The 16,237-nt window shown below is 42.7% G+C and overlaps 1 protein-coding gene across 3 annotated transcripts in view; it reads right to left on the bottom strand.

Annotated features, from left to right (window-relative positions):
• Nucleotides 1-4,081: 4,081 nt before the first annotated feature.
• ZBP1 (Z-DNA binding protein 1) overlaps nucleotides 4,082-16,237 on the bottom strand; it is a 172,476-nt gene continuing 160,320 nt past the window's right edge. For all 3 annotated transcript variants that reach the window (XM_069201969.1, XM_069201967.1, XM_069201968.1), the window contains one exon: nucleotides 4,082-4,380. In XM_069201969.1, coding sequence (XP_069058070.1) covers nucleotides 4,190-4,380 — 191 coding nt within the window. In that variant the 3' untranslated portion in view covers nucleotides 4,082-4,189. The remainder of the gene's footprint in view (nucleotides 4,381-16,237) is intronic.

Genomic DNA, 16,237 nt, shown 5'->3' with positions numbered 1-16,237 from the left:
TTAGGGGCCGAATATTCTTGTAGCCTTATAGCTCGCCATTGCTGGGCTATACCGGTCATTAAAGGCTCACTCTCTTGTTAAAAGCCCTTGCCTTCGGCTCTGGCCTTTAATGCAGGTGGGGGCCTTTAATGGCCAGTATAGCCTGCTACAGCAGGCTGGAAGGCTATACCAAGCATAATGAGCTAATTTAAAAGAACTTAAACGTATATGAAATGTTTTGAAAACCTACTACAGATAAACTAAAAACTGGTTAAAGATATACCCATGTTACTATTTGGGGAAAAATATAAGTTTTGGAAAGATGTCAAATACATCTTTGTCAAACAAGAAAACTGCAATATTTAATTTAGCCAAAAGAATGTGACTGATCCCAACATTATGGGGGTCATTACAACCTCGGCGGTCTTTTAACAAGACCGCCGAGGGACCGCCATGCGGAAGACCGCCAGTAGTGGCGGTTTGCCGCTCGCCGTATTATGACTGTTGGCTGCTCTCCGTCCTTTTTACGACGGAGAGCCGCCAACAGCCATACTGGTGGGCGGCGGGGAAGTGGAGGTTGCTCCACCGCCACGCCAACAGAACACCGCCCAACGAATCACGTCCTGTGATTCGGCGCGGCGGTGTTCTGTTGGCGGTGTGGTGTCGGCGGAGCAGCCCCCATGGCTCCCGTCCCCTCCCGGAGGATCGACGGACAAGGTAAGTCGATCGTCCATTAGGGGAGGGGGAAAGGGGGCGTTGTGTGTTGTGTGGGTGCATGGGGGTGTGTGTCTGTGTATGTAGAGGGGGGGGTGTGAGTGCGTGTATGCTTGCGGGTGTGTTGCGTGTTTTGGGGATGAGTGCGTGTATGTCTGTATGTATGTATGGATGTGTACGTGTATGTCTGTATATGTGTGTGCGTGTCTGACTGAGTGTGTGGATGTAGGAATGTATGTTGGTGTATGTGTGTTGGTGGTGCCTGCGTGCGTGTTGTGTGTGTGTGTGAGTTATGTGATGTTGGGGGTCGGGGTGGGGAGGGGGGCCCTGCCACCTTTGGGGGGTGGCAGGGGTGGTGGGGGGTGTAGGGGAGGGAGTCGGGGTGGGGGTGGGGGGTGGGGGAGACCCCTATCAGTGCCAGGGAAAGAATTCCCTGGCACTGATAGGGCTTACCGCCATGGATTTCATGGCGGTTCCTACCACTGGAAATCCACGGCTGTAAGCCGGGTCGAAATACCGGCGGCGGTATTGTGACGGCCGCCGGGCTGGAGACCCAGGTCTCCAGCCCAGTGGTCGTCTCCGCCCTGGCGGGCGGAACGGTGAAGCGGCGGATGACCATGGCGGTGACCGCCATGGTCATAATACTCAAAACAAAGACCGCCAGCCTGTTGGCGGTCTTACCGCCGCTTTAACACCGTCCGCCAGGGTTGTAATGACCCCCTGAGTCTCCAACCTTGTAAAATCATGATTACACATATAAAAGGCAGAGTATTAATGCATCTCAGACATCAGTTATACATCATCACACAAAGAGACATTCTAAAATCCTAATTGTTTGTGAAAGTATACTTTTTTCTAGGTGTGCTGTTAGCCAAGCCCCTTTGATTTTATTTAAAAGTATTCATTGCATAAACTTACTTGGAGGGACATTCAGCTAGTGCACTTTATCCTTCGACCCACTGTTGCATAATTCACTTTGTCTTCACCCACTACAGGATACAGCATGGGGAAGTAGGTCAGCATCAACACACGTCAGCTATTTGGACATTTCACTGTGAGTGACATCATTCTGATCTTTCACAAGAAGCACATCCGCACACAAAGTAGTTCCCTTCAGTGCTTGAGTCTCCTGCGGCAATGAGTACATTTTAAGACCAAAATCATAATTTTGCTTATAGCATATACCTTAATTTATATTGGTGAGGGCCCAGAATGTTTCCCCCAACAAGACGGATTTTCATAACCAATGATCAAACAAAACGAGCAATGAGAAAGCAAGAAGGGTGGCGGCCAAAGCAAGTTCTATTGGTTTTGCATTTACTTTTCTGTTTCCAGCTGGTGGCCACTTCAAAATCAAATTAACATTACAGTTATCAGATAAAATTCAATTAATTCTTTTAAATTATGCAGGCAAGCTATTTTCTACAAATTGTTTTATTCTTTTATAATATGGCCTGTTTACAATTGCTTGCAAGTATTAACTATGTAGAATCAAGAATACAAAAAGAAGTAAAAAAAAAAGCTTCACCTTTCACTTCAACTGAAACTTTACTTAGTCACGAAGGCAGATGGAAATGGGTGGTTTTAAGAATTTATGACATCTGCCCACTTGGAAGCAAGATCTACTTCTAAGCAGTGACAGCATGCTCCCTCAAGTAAAGAATACTGACGGGCGTGAAGAAGCTGGGCAGCAGCTCAGTACTGCACACCCAGGGTGTCTGATTCCTGCAGACACAGGGCGTGTTCTGGCGCCTAGTTTATTCCCCATCTACAAACACAGTTTACCAGCTCAATTCAGTGGCGTAGCGTGGGTTGTCAGCATCCGGGGCAAGGCAAGTAATTTGCGCCCCCTAACCCGTGGATTTTAGCACTCGCGAGTGCGAGCGCGCCCCCCCCCCCCCAGATGTTGCGCCCGGTGCAGCCGGCCCCCGCCACCCCCCACGCTACGCCACTGGCTCAATTTATGGATAAAGGAAATTTTCCTGTACGCTGCCCGGCCTGTTACCTTCATATACTGATGTACGCTGATGATGTTGTTTTATTTAATTGAAGTCTAATTGGCTTGCAATTAAACTTGAAAGCTATGCCGGCTAGAATTGTTTAAATACTAATGTAAGTAAAATGAACGTCTTAGTTTTTAAGGGAAGAAAGTGATGACGTCCCTACTCCTGGATGGTCGGTGGAAACAATATTGATAGAGTAAAACATACACTTACCTGGGCAGGGTGTTTACCCAAAATGTGGATAGTAAACTACATTTGCCATTTAGGCAATAAAGCTTTAGCACAGGTTGGGGTTTTAAACAAATTTTATATAGCTTCAGGCAGGAGATACTTTACACTTTTATTGGAAATTTCCAAAGTTACGTTTCTTCCCTGGATTAATTTTTCCCTGGAACATGTACCTTTTGAGAAATCGTCCTCACTTCACCTATAGGAAGGGAAGGCCCTGTGAAAAATCACAACCTTCAGTTCAGGGGCTGCGTCTAGAACTTTCATTAATTAGTTCTGTCGCTTTTGCACTGGCTGTCACGCTGGGCATGTTTGTTACATGCTCTGGAAGTTACACTTAGAGATCTGATAAAACTGGAGTCATTTATTCATTTTAGTCTGAATCTTATTTTTACTTCAAATCTTAGGTTGTCCTGGAAAAACTAAACTGTAAATCAGATGTATTTACGCATTTGGACTCCTGGACAACTTAAGCACTTTTTAAAAAACGCTATCCAAAGATTCAGTTTTATGGAGGATAGCAACCATTGTAAATCATTAATGATATATTCCCTCTTACTCAATAAAATAGGGTACATGTTAACAGAAAAGTACCTTTCATTCTCTGTTGATCGTGGCCCCAGGCGAGTTATTGTAGCACTCAGCTTAGGTATTCTACCCTTTGAATGCTTATGAAAGGCACTAGTCTTCCTTGAAAATGCGACAGGTCTCTGTGATCTGTGTAAAGGTTGGATCCAAGATCAAACTTACTTTTTTTTAATCTGTCCTTCAGTTGCACAATCTCATATTCGTTGCATTCTTCGTTTCTATTTTAAATTTAATGTAACTAATTGGGATGCTTTGATTAATGTAATTCTTGTTCGTCCAGAAGAGCTTGCTCGTTGCAATGTTTTTAATTTTTCAATTCATTTCTGATATTTTCTAGTTGCACTGATGCAGTTACTAAGATTGACACATTTTGTAGTATTATGTACAATAATTGTTGATCTCTGTAGATGTCTTAATCAATAAATAAATTCTAAATTCTGTACACATATCTGAATGAGAGTACAGCACCAGTGAACAGGGAGCTGTCCTTCCAACTCGCCCTGACAAAAAGGCAAACAATCATAAGCAGTAAATGCAAGCACACCATCGGTCCTAAAATCAAAACCACATTTAATTGAAAGTAGATTAATTACATTTCAAAAATTAAAATATATTCCTAACTTTATGATAAATACAATGTGGAAAATACATTATAAATATATGAAAATCAGATTTCATTAATGTCCACATTCATTTGGCACACTTTCTTCCTTTTCCTCCTCAGACTCGCTGTTCTCTGGGCTTGCCTCCTCTTTCTCTATGGTCAGGTAGTTGTCATTCCCAAAGTTGGCATTCTGCACTCGTGAGTTAGTAATATGAATCATACTTGGCGTGCTGGGTGAGGTCTGGCCCATCCTGCAATCATTTTCTGGAACAACAACCATATCATATGTTAAAGGATGTGGTACTTAACGATGAGGGAAAAGACAACTGTTTCAATCAATCAGTATGATAATTTAGGAAGGCATTTGTTATAAAAAAAATACTACGTATTTGAAAACTATAAAGCGACCGATCGAACCCTGATAGAAGACCAAAAAAAATAAACAAAATATGGAAAGGTTCAAAAGTCCTCGTGTTTCTTAAAACATTCCCTAAAAAACTGACAACACATTTTTTAGAATAAAAACACAAAAGTATTACTGTACTCAAGGTTATTGGTTTGTAGGGTCATCCAATATGGCTATTTAATGGGGCGTGCAGGCTTTAGCGTTGGTGGTGCCTGGTTTAACAATTTTCATTTTCATCAGCTCCCATGACTTCTCCACAGATTCCCTCCCTACCACCCTCCAGCGGTACCCTCTCTCCCACTTATTTAATTCTGTTATAGCACTACTCATCCAAATGTAGGGTGTAAGAACACTTTACATCACACACATGTATTATACAACGATAATGACTCATTCAAGTGTGTAAATCATTGTATAGCAAATGTTACATAAGACAATGTGGACTACAAGGTGTAGGAGTCACATATCGTCCATACTGGTACACATTATATAGATGTGTTTGACTTGGAGAAACATAAACTCAGGAATTTCACAAAACAAAGTGGTTATTTTTGTTCAAACTAATAACAATTTATTACTACCATAAGGAACCCTTTTAGAAACCTTGGAATAATGAATGATTTAGAAAAAAAATCCATAATGCTCTAAACCTATGTGTTGCTGTTTGTTTGGAAGTCTTTGATGCTGGTTCACAGCTCACTGTGCTACATTAGAAAAATAATATATCTGTGGCTAAACCAGAAACTCACTGAGCTATTTATCTAAAATACAAATCTGGGATCTGCATTTTACAAGCTGTGCTTTGCAGCAAGCTTATTCACTCTCTATGTTACATTAGGAGGACCCAAAACTGTGACTGGATATTTCTCCTACCAAGTACAATAACCACCAGAGTTATCTTGCTTACTTACTTACGCCTACTACTCCCTTTGGGTATACGCCATCAATCAGGAATCTCCAGCCATATATATCCTGGTCTTTTCTTTCAATCTGACTCCGTGTAACCCATCTCCTTTCAGTTAGCCTGGAGACCATAATGTCAGATGTTTCTTGGCCTTTCTCTTTTCCTTTTCCCTTGAGGAGTCCAGGTCAGGGCTCACCTGGTGGTGTTTAGTGGGGGGGCTTGCAGAAGGTGTGTCCAGCCCCAGTGTCTTTTCAGGATTTCTTCATGAGCACGGAGTTGGAAAACCTGCTGCCATAGTCATTACTGCTGCTAGTGTTTGGCCAGTGGGTTTGGAGGATTTTCCTCAGGCAGGTATTGATGAGAGCCTGGACTTTGTTGGTGGTGCTCACTGCTGCCCTACAAGCTTCTACCCCATACATTAGGACAGATTTTACATTGGTATTAAAAAGCATGATCTTGGTTGGCAGTGTTAGGTCCTTGGAGCTCTAAATCTTCTTTAGCTGAATGAAGGCAGCCCTTGCTTTGCTGATTCTTGCTTTTCTGTCAGCATCTGTCCAACCATGCTTGTCTATGGCACTGCCCAGGTAGGTTAAAGCCTCAAACTCTTTCAATGCTTCGCCTGCAAGAGTGACTGCAGTTGTGCTGGCCATGTTAGCATTCAGAATCTTTTTTTCCAGTGGATGTTCAGGCCTTTGTGATGATATTACTGTCACATTGTCACCCTTCTCTTCAAATGAAGATGGGTATGAGAGAGTAGGGTCAGGTCAACATCAAGGGCAAGGTCATGGAAATGAATTCAGGTGTCAGTTGGATCCCATTTCTTTGCCTTGCTGTAGATGTCGTCACGCTCCACTTTATGGCCAACAGGGAGAGAAAAGGCAAGAGCAAACAACCCTGACGGTCTTAGGTGCTGTCTTGGAAGGCTTCCATGAGTTATCCTCCATGGATAATCTTGCTTGTCATTCCCTGGTATGAGTTCCTGACAACTGTTAAGAGTTTATCTGGCACACCGTAATGGCAGAGCAGTTTGCAAAGGGTCTCTCTGTCCAAGCTGTCAAATGCCTTCTCATAGTCAGTGAAGTTAACATACAGGGTTGCTGAATGATGATGTACAATGTTGCAATCTGTCTGTGCAGGATCTATCTTTACAGAAACCAACTTTCTGGTCTCGCCACTGAGGATCAACTTATTCCTTCATTCTGTCCAGGATGACTCTGTAGAATACTTTGTCTGCGGTTGATAGAAGACGTACCCATCTGTAGTTTGCACAGTTACTCAGGGCACCTTTCTTGGGAATCTTGATGAGATATCCCTCATTCCCGTCTGATAGCACCATTTCCTCTTCCCAGATCTTTTCAAACATGGGTAGGACATGTCTACTGATGTTTCAATGTCTGCCTTCAGTGCCTCTTCAGGAATGTTGTCTGGACTGGGCTGCCTTCTCAATTTTTAAATGTTTGATGGCTTGACATATTTCATCCTTGCTTGGTCTGCTGCAGTCTATTGGTAAGTCCTTGTCAGTTGGCTGTATGTCTAGTTGGGATAGTGACGCAGGCTGCTTCAGCAGTTCTTCAAAGTACTCCATCCACCTTCATTACCCATGGGCCAAGAGGTATCTTGACATTGTTATTATCACTTATAATTGCCAGGCACACAAAATCTATGCAGGTTGCTCTTGTCCAGTCTGTCATGTATGACCTGCCTGCTCTGTCCTCCCCTCATGTCACAAAGCAAATGGCACAAGCTCAAGCTTGGAGCTGGATGTGACAGCATTGGGCACACCACCCTAAAGATGCCACTGAATGTGTACTTGCCATGCAAGTAGTGGTGTTATAGAGTGTGTAGGAGGACATAAGTAAAGATGGTGCAGGAGTTGGCAATAGAGGCTTACTGATGTCATATCATTAGTACTCAAAATACACCCTCTGAGTTTTTCCATGGTTTGACCCAGAAAGTAGGAAAAGGGGAGATGAAGAGTGCAGCTTGGTGAAAAGGAGGTGGCTGGAAGGGGGAGGGGAGGTTTCCTTCAATGGCATCTTAAGGATTTATGGGGTCACAGGCAATACATATTTTATGGCCCTCCTGTTCAGAGCAACTTTGAATTGTATTATCTATCCCTGCCAAGTCTGCATGATGCCTAACTATATTATACTTAAACGTTCATACAAAAGTTAGTGGAAATATGTATTGTCCAGAACCCATAATCCTTCCAATGACATTGAGTAGAGAGACAGAGTGAGAGGAACAGACAGGAAAACAAAAGGCTGGAGTATATTATGGGGAAATCAATAAGTGTAACAGAATGGGAGAAACTGTGTAATATCACTTATCTAGGGAGCTCTTTAAAAGGTGGGAGCCCTAGGCCATTGTCCACTTTACCCATGCCTTTCAATGTTTCTGTTCTGCATGTTATGTTCAGAACACAATTGAAATGTGAGGTATAGTGTGAGGTGTCCTGCATGGGAAAATGTAAGGGGTACTAAGGGGTTCACATGATTGTTAAATTTGTACTTTGAATGAACTATAATTGGACACATTGTTTTACAAAACACGCTACTAAATACATGGACATTGCTTTCAAACAGTTTACATCTGGAAAAAAATAATTAGAACAAATTGACTTTCTTTCATATTACTTCAATTTAATCACATAGATTAAAAATATGGCTAATCAGAATGCAATTATATGAACCAAATGCTATCAGTCAGCAACACAAACAGAAAAATCTCAATATTACCAAGAAAAACTGCAGTACAGTTTCAAGCAGCAACTATATCAGGTTCTAATTACTCCCTGCAGGCTCCATAATGATCCAATTCCCTTTGCAACAGAATAGCTCAGACCTGCCCCATTACAATTCCAAAATTTTCTGGGGAAGGATACCATCATGATGGTCCCTTCGTCAAACTACCACATTTTTACTTTGTAATAACTTTTCTCATGCAAAACTCTGTTAACCTTTTTGACCACTGATTCTCTTGAAGATAGTGAATCATTTTGTCAGTCATCTTACCTTCAAAATGGAATCTCTGCTAAGGATAATTTTCATGATGTGTCTGGTTGACTTACTATCATATATTGACAGCAATTGATCTGCTTGATATCCATGCAAATATACTTGTTCAAGTTCTCCACGTAGGATTTCTGTGGTTTATTATCCTATGAAGTCAGTGTCAGGTTTCAGTATTGTCTTCCATTGGTCTTGGTGCCTGCATCATGGATGTCTACCAAGGTGCTGATTCCAGTGATACATCTTTCAAATTGGAAGAGGGTACAAGGACACCTATCCTTGAGCAGTTCTATGATCCATACTTCAAGAAATCAAGCCTTTTCCTTTCATAGTAACTTTAATTTATGTGCATGCAAAGGTGTAAGTATAGAGTGAACTATGCTCTGTAGAAAGATGCACTAAATACAGTAAGTGGGTAAAAATTTGTTCCTACTATGTGCATGCTTAGAGGTTGTGTTCTGTGAAAGGATTTGTCTTTGGTTTCTTTCAGAATTGTAGGTGGATATTGAAGGTGTTCTGGGATCGGTGAGGAGGCTATTCCAGATCATATATGGCCTTTTCCTAATTTCATTTCTTTAGGTCCAATCAATATCCATTCTACTATTGCGTTACTGTCCATTTAAGAGGGACTGGGTCTCAATCTAGGGTACTCCTATGAAGGCTTTGTAGGCAGCAGAACCATTTTTGAAGGAGATGCAGGCATGGAGGGGGCTGTCAAGATAGAAATTCTTCCGGCATCTCATGATGTGCTATAGCATATAGGATGTTTTCCTGAGTACCCGCTTGGTCCTGTGGAGGTCTGTGATGGTGATGATACAGAATTCTAGAGTGCAGCAGCAATATTACTGGTATCCCAGTGTTAACATTCAAGCAGTGAGTGGACTTGACATGATCAGAGGATTGGCTCTTTCAATTTGAATGGAATGGACATGCATTGTTATCTTCATTCAGGTAGGAAAGGTTTGGATTCAGATAGGAAAGGTTTCACCTTTTGTTCAGGACAGAGAGCTGTTACTATGTTGTCATGTTTTCCTGCAATGTGTTTGAATTAGAGATCTGGGTCGAGGTTGAGTTCAAGTGATTTTGCATTGCCAATCATCTGCAAGGTTCAGGTCAGGTTGCCAAGCATAGATCTGAGCAGGATGAATTTTGTCTTTGGTTGAGCTTTTGGTATGAGCTTAACATCCAATTCCGAATCTGTTTTTTTCAAGTTTTGAGTTTCTGAACAGCTTAAGCTGAGGATATTTTGAGGTACAGTATGCATTGCTAGCATACAGAGTGATATTGAAGTAGTGGCTGGTGAGAATGCAGTAAAGTGGTTCCACAGAGATGATGGGGGAGAAGTTTGGATCCCTAAAGTACTCTACAGGAAAATGGAGCGCATATGGGACCTTAAGATTTCTTAGCTGTTGGCAGTGTAGAGGCAATAAAAAACCTATATGAGACAGTTTCAGATAAGTAGACTTGAGGGAGTTGAAGATATTAGTAAGGTGAACATGCAAAGGGAAGTAAAAGATTGTCCATATGTGGGCGGGCAATAGGAGTTGGAGACAGAATGGGAGTAGGTTTCAAGTTGTCAAAGTAAAATATAATTGTGTTCATCTTGTCATTAGATAAAATAGTTGATGGTGTAGCATTTGTTGAATGATAGTGGTCTAGTAAAAAATTGGAGTGGGTTAATGCAGCCATTGACAGCTTTGAAGCAAGCTATGCTTCAATTCATGGCTGTCTTGCTTACATCACAGACAAAATGATTGACAGAGATAGAGAAGGGCATGAGATGGAGACTCCCCTCTAAGAGATGGAGAACATCTACATTTACTCCCAAAACCCAGAGCTTAAACATAGGCTGACACATACCATCGATAATTATAGGTAACTGATGAACCATGAAGTGAGGGCACAATTTAGGGGTAAACAATACAGACTAAACAAACTAGGGAACAAAGCCAGGAAGATGCTAACATGGCTTACACAATGTGAGAAGGGTCAAAGTTGGCTTAACAGGGTTTTCACAGCGGCCGGGGACCGTGGATATTGCAGAAGACAGCTAAAGTGTTCAGGGCCTCTCTGGGGGACCTGTACAGTTCCTATAACCAGTTCTCCACAGGGAAACTACTGAAATGTGTTAGTCATCCCTATCCTTCTTGGAGGGAGTGGACAGGACCTCTCTGGAGGCCCCAGTAGAGAAAAGTGAGATCGTGGCAGTGATCAGCCAGATCGACATTGGAAAGATTCCACGGACCAACGGTCTTCCCATTGATGTAGTGTGCAGCAAAGTATGCAAACAAATGTGAGATATGTTCTACAGGGTGCACTTGGATGGGCATCACTTACTGAACTCCGGACTGCAACAGTGGTCCTGATACATAAAAACTACAGAATGCCGGAAGACTGCGGACCCAACAGGCCGATCTCCTTGCTCAGTTTTGAGACCGAGGTGCTAGCAAAAATGTTGGCATCTCGCCCGGTGGGGGTTAATTTACAAATTGACAGCCCCCGATAAATGGGTTTTATGCCACATAAAGACAGATGACACAACATCAGGAGACTTTTCCGCTGCCTGGCCTGAGGGACCATATGGCTGAGCCAACTGTCATACTATCGCTCGACGCTGAAAAAGCGTTTGACTCCCTCGAGTTGCCCTACCTACATGCCATCCTGGAGAAGATGAGATTTGGCCTCATTCCATCCTTGAGAAGATAGGATTTGCTTGGAGTTCTGCACATGGCACACAGACCTGATAGCAAAAGCCCGAGTTAGTGGAGGACACTCCGGGGAGTCTGCCATATATTGAGGGACCAAACAGAGGTGCCTGCTATCTCCCTTCCTGTTTGCCCTGGCAGTGGAGACCCGGGTGTGCTAGATTAGGATAGATGCACAGGAGTTGGAAATTTATTGGGTTGGGAGAGGAAAGAACCTTCCTGTATGTAGACAGCCATCTCCTTTGTTTGTTCAAACCAGAGGGCTCAATCCCAGAGTGCTGGATATTATGGAGGGGTGTGTGGAATATTCTGTTCCACCCAAAGAGATGGCAGAATTTGGTGACTCCACATTACTCTTGTAACACAGAGTTCCAAACAAATTCTGCCAATCGCTGCATGGCAGATATTTTCTCATGTCTGTTTCAGAATGGTAAGTTGGTGAGTGCGACAATGGTGCCTTCCGTGATGAGTTACCAGCGCTAAATCACATGTGCCTGTTTCCGCCTGCTGGTGAAACTTCACAGTATCTCTCTGAGTTTTTATTTAACTGCAGAGGTTTGCTGAGTCAAATTCTGCAAGTTCCGCCCACCCCTAATAATATGCCAACATTTGTGAGATTCACAGGTCATTGGATCAACTAGTGCAAGTCGATTCTCTTCCAGATTACACAATGGTAACCATCAAGTGACTGGGAGCTCCCCATAAAATGGTTCCCAAAAGGTTTCAGATTTTGGGGAATTTATATCACTAAGAATTCACAAGGTTCCACAGTGCCAACCTAGGATGGATTCAAGATGAATACAAAAAAGACGTTGCTCGTTCGCAAAGTCTCCCCCTATCGCTCCTGGGAAGGGCTTCATTATTCAAAATTATATCCCTGTCTAAAATGCTCTACATGTTCGCAACACGGGGTGCTTGATGGATTCTTTCAAGTAGTTGACAGGGTGACTAGATTGTTCCAATGGGGTGGGGGAATCTCTATTGCCTTAGGTATTTCCAAACTGGATACTTATGGGAGGGATACCGCATGGTATCCTTTACTAAACCCCATGCGGACTATGATTTGGCAGAGAATCAGAGGCTCATATGCCTTTGGCGAGACATGAACTCGCTAAGTATAACAAAAACAGGAGGTCGAGCATGAGACCCCCACTTGAATTCCAGATGCTCACATCCTCACTACTTAAGCCTGCAACTTTATAAATCTATACTTTATAAATCTATAGAACTGGAACTTGGAAGCTAGACTAGGGGGTCCTAGAGGACACAGACTGTGGGAGGCATGTAGATACCCCAGAGAGGTAGCAATAAAGACGGATTCAGATTGGGTCAGCTAAACATCTTTCATCTGGCTAACTACATCAGAACACAACTGTTACACATGGGCAAAATAAACAGTGCTGGATGTCTGAGAGGCTGTTTTCTCCCGGGAATCTGACTACATAAGCTATGGGACTGCCCACACATCGAACCCTTTTTGACTGGGATACAGTAGGAAATGGAGGAGGCCACAGGACAGGATAAATGTTTCACATTGGCACTGATGATATTGGGTATCTGGGCAGTAGAAACACTACCTAAATGTTACTATTTTATGGTGTAACATTGCCTGGTGGTGGCCAGGAGAGTCATAATTCACCTTTATGGTGTCCCAAATCCTCCAACTGGGCCAGGAACATGGACTGATGTCTGCAAGCAGAAGAGACAATCTAGACAGCAAGGGGGTGCCAAAGAAATTTAACAACTTATGGAAAATACGGAGCCACTTCAGAGTCAATACCATTTGAAGCACACAGAGGGAGGTGAGCTATGGGGCTGCCGCAGGGGCGTATCTGTGTCTGGACTTGAGGCAAAGGAAGACAAGATGAACCTAGAAGTCGAGAACGGGGGTGGAAACGGTGTCAAGTTGTTATCAATTGTGTTATTTCCCTTCCAGGGAACCAGTTGGAAAAAAACTATAATAAAAAAAAAAACAAGGTTGTCTTGTAGAAGAGGGCTTTGGTAATCAGTGATCTGTGTGCCAAGAACTGTGCTTTGAGTTGAGTGAAACTGACCATTTACCCTGCAGAGTAAATTAAATTAAGACATGGTTGCTATACCTTTAATGAAGGGATGTATGAAAGCAATGAGACAACAATGGCTGATAATACAAGGAGGAGACATTTCTACCTGTATTGCAGTAAATCTTTTGAGTCAGATGGACCAGATCTCTGGGTATGGCATATTTTGTCCTCCTGTAGATGAGTTTAGAATGCATCTCTTCCAGTTTCTTTGTTTTTTTGGCTTGAGCTAATGGTAAACATCCCAGCTATCAAGGGTGTGATGATGTCTCGGAGTGCCTGGTTAGTGCTGATGAATAATGCCATTGAAGTCCTATTAAGGCTTGAATTTTCAGTCACAGCAGATGAAGATCAGCATTGGAGCTGAAAACTATTTTCAAGGCCCTACTGACTTTTGTAGATCTACTGAATAGCCATAGTGTGCTGTTCGGGTGTCCCAAACAAGGGGTCTGAATCTACACTAATGTAATCATCAATTAGGTGCTACATCTTTGATCTTGGTGGCATTGGCACACTGAAATGAAATGAAAAAGAGCTCTAAACCTGAAGGCATCAAGGTGCTGCATCTGAAAATCCCAGAACCCTAACAGGAAAAACGCACCCCAGAGTGAAAAAACAAAGAGGCGAAACCCAGCGCAACCTCGGAGAAAGAGATAGGGAGATAAGAATAATTTTTTAGACTAAAAAGGTCAGGCCTAGGAAGAATAGAGCCAGGGTTTTACGTGTTTTAGAATGGAAATGAAGAACTCAGTCTCAGCAATGTAACTTGGCAGCGTGTTCCATAACTTGGCCTCTGCCACAGAGAAGAAGCATGCGCCCCATCTTGCCTTATGATATTTAGGAACAATAACTTTCTTGCTAGAGGCTAATCTTAAGTGCCTGGTCAGTCTGTACAGATGAAAGGATGACCTGATGGCCAGTGATCCTTAGTCATGAAGAGCTAGTTACACAAAGAGAAGTGCCTTGAAGAACAATCACTTCCTAATTGGCAGCCAGTGCAGGTTTCGAAGGCCTTTGCTCACAGAAAGAACTTTCAGAGTGTTAAGAATGAGATGTGCAGCTGCATTTTGCACCGTCTATAGTATGTTCAAGGAGTAACTCTTGGTATTAAGATACAGAGCATTGCAGTAATCTAACAGCAATGTAATCATTGCGATTGCCACTGCTTTGCGAAGTTCCTCAGAAATTAAAGAGAAAATCTTCCTGAGGGAGCGAATAATGAAAAAGCAACTGCTTGTGGTACATTTTATTTGTAGATTGAAGTTGAGGGAGGGGTCCAATAGGACTCCAAGGTTTTTAATCAACTCTGAATAGGTAGGCAGGGCCCCACATGATTCTGGCCACCATAACTCTGACCAGAGAGAATGCTGGACTCTAAAGACCATAACTTCTGTCTTGTCAGCATTAAGCTTAAGTAAATTATTCTTCATCCAGCAGCTGCTGCCACTTTTATACAGAGATTTAATTTCTCAGCTGTTTGAGGAAGATTATCAGTGAGAAACACAATAATGTGTGTGTCGTCAGCATATGATAATACCTGGTAACCAAAAGATCTCAACAAGGCAGCCAAAGGCATGATGTATAGGTTAAAAAGTGTGGAACTAGGCATGGAGCCCTGCAGCACTGTGCGTTGGAGACTGAAGGCCTTGGTCCTAAATTGACCACAGCTTACAATCTGACACCTCCCCAACAGAAAAGAGTAAATCAGTTCCATCGCCTTGGAACCCACTCCTACTTGCTGTAGCCATTTGACCATGCGTAAGGGAGACACAGTATCAAATGCTACCAACAAGTCTGGTAGGACTAGGACAGCAGTCCCGCCCTGGTCCACCTGCATTCTTATTGAGGTGGTGACAGCGATGAGGACTGACTACATACTGTGACCACTTCTTTAGCCATTTTGAGAAGGGTCTAGAACATCGTGGTCAGTAATGAACTTAACTAACTCTTTGTTCAGATGTTTAATAAGCATTTTCACAGAGGTAGGAAGTAGGGAGATCAGGCGGTAGTTCTTCAACTAATTTGGATCTGCATTTGGCTTTTTAGGAAAAGGCACCAAGTACAGAATTTCACGAGGGCACGCATCAGTGGGAGAACCTGATTTAATACTCATCAGGATCTCTTTGATCTGGTGTGTTGACATTGGCAGGAAAGACAGAAGCCACGGGGCACTTGTGGAGATACCTTGAACACGACATTCCTCCTCATACGACTCAACTGAATTAAGTTATGACTACATGTTGAGAATTATGTTCCTGAAAAACGTTGCCAAGTTATCTCAGTATGCTCGAGAGGTATTGGTATGTTGCTTAATGGGGGGATTAGATAAGCCCTTGACCACTTTAAAAAGCTCTTTAATAGAGTTCTCGGATAGTCAAATTTTTGATGTGTACTAGATGGATTTAGCCTTTAACATTGCCATCTTTTATGTGGCAAGTAGGGATTTGTGCTTGTCCTTCTCATTAGTATCTAAATTAGCACACCACTTCCTCTCCTTCCTATGGCAATGCTGTCTCCATTCTCTAAGTTCATTGGAAACCATGGGGTTGACTCTTTCCTCTTGTGGGGACTCTTTAACCTTATAAGTGCTGTCGTATCTTCACTGTGCAAAAAATGATGATTTGAAATGGGTGTTCTCATCTTTGATGGGGTTATACTTGGATCTTGTGATGGTGCAATAGTAGAATGTATATCTTTGCCTTGGATACTATTGGTTTTTGCCCCAGGTTTTGCATCCACATTTCAAACAAGTCTCCCTGGCAGGTACTGGAATGTGATACACACACAGGATGCTTGGATATTTGATACATAAAGAGCTGGATTACATCCCTAAATGCTAAAGTCCTACTTACCTATAGGCTCAATAATAGATAGGTAAAGAGTCACCTCACCCACCACTTTTTGTGGCATGCTTCATCATCGGTAGCCCTCCCCACTCGAGTAAGATAGTACTACGCCAGTGAACTCAACCAAAACTGGGGTTTCCTTGATATTAATATACAGGACAATTCAACAGGGTACAGATATTCAGCCAA

Source organism: Pleurodeles waltl, chromosome 7 (genome assembly GCF_031143425.1).
Source record: "Pleurodeles waltl isolate 20211129_DDA chromosome 7, aPleWal1.hap1.20221129, whole genome shotgun sequence".
NCBI lineage: Eukaryota > Metazoa > Chordata > Amphibia > Caudata > Salamandridae > Pleurodeles > Pleurodeles waltl.
This window is presented reverse-complemented; position numbering and strand designations above follow the sequence as displayed.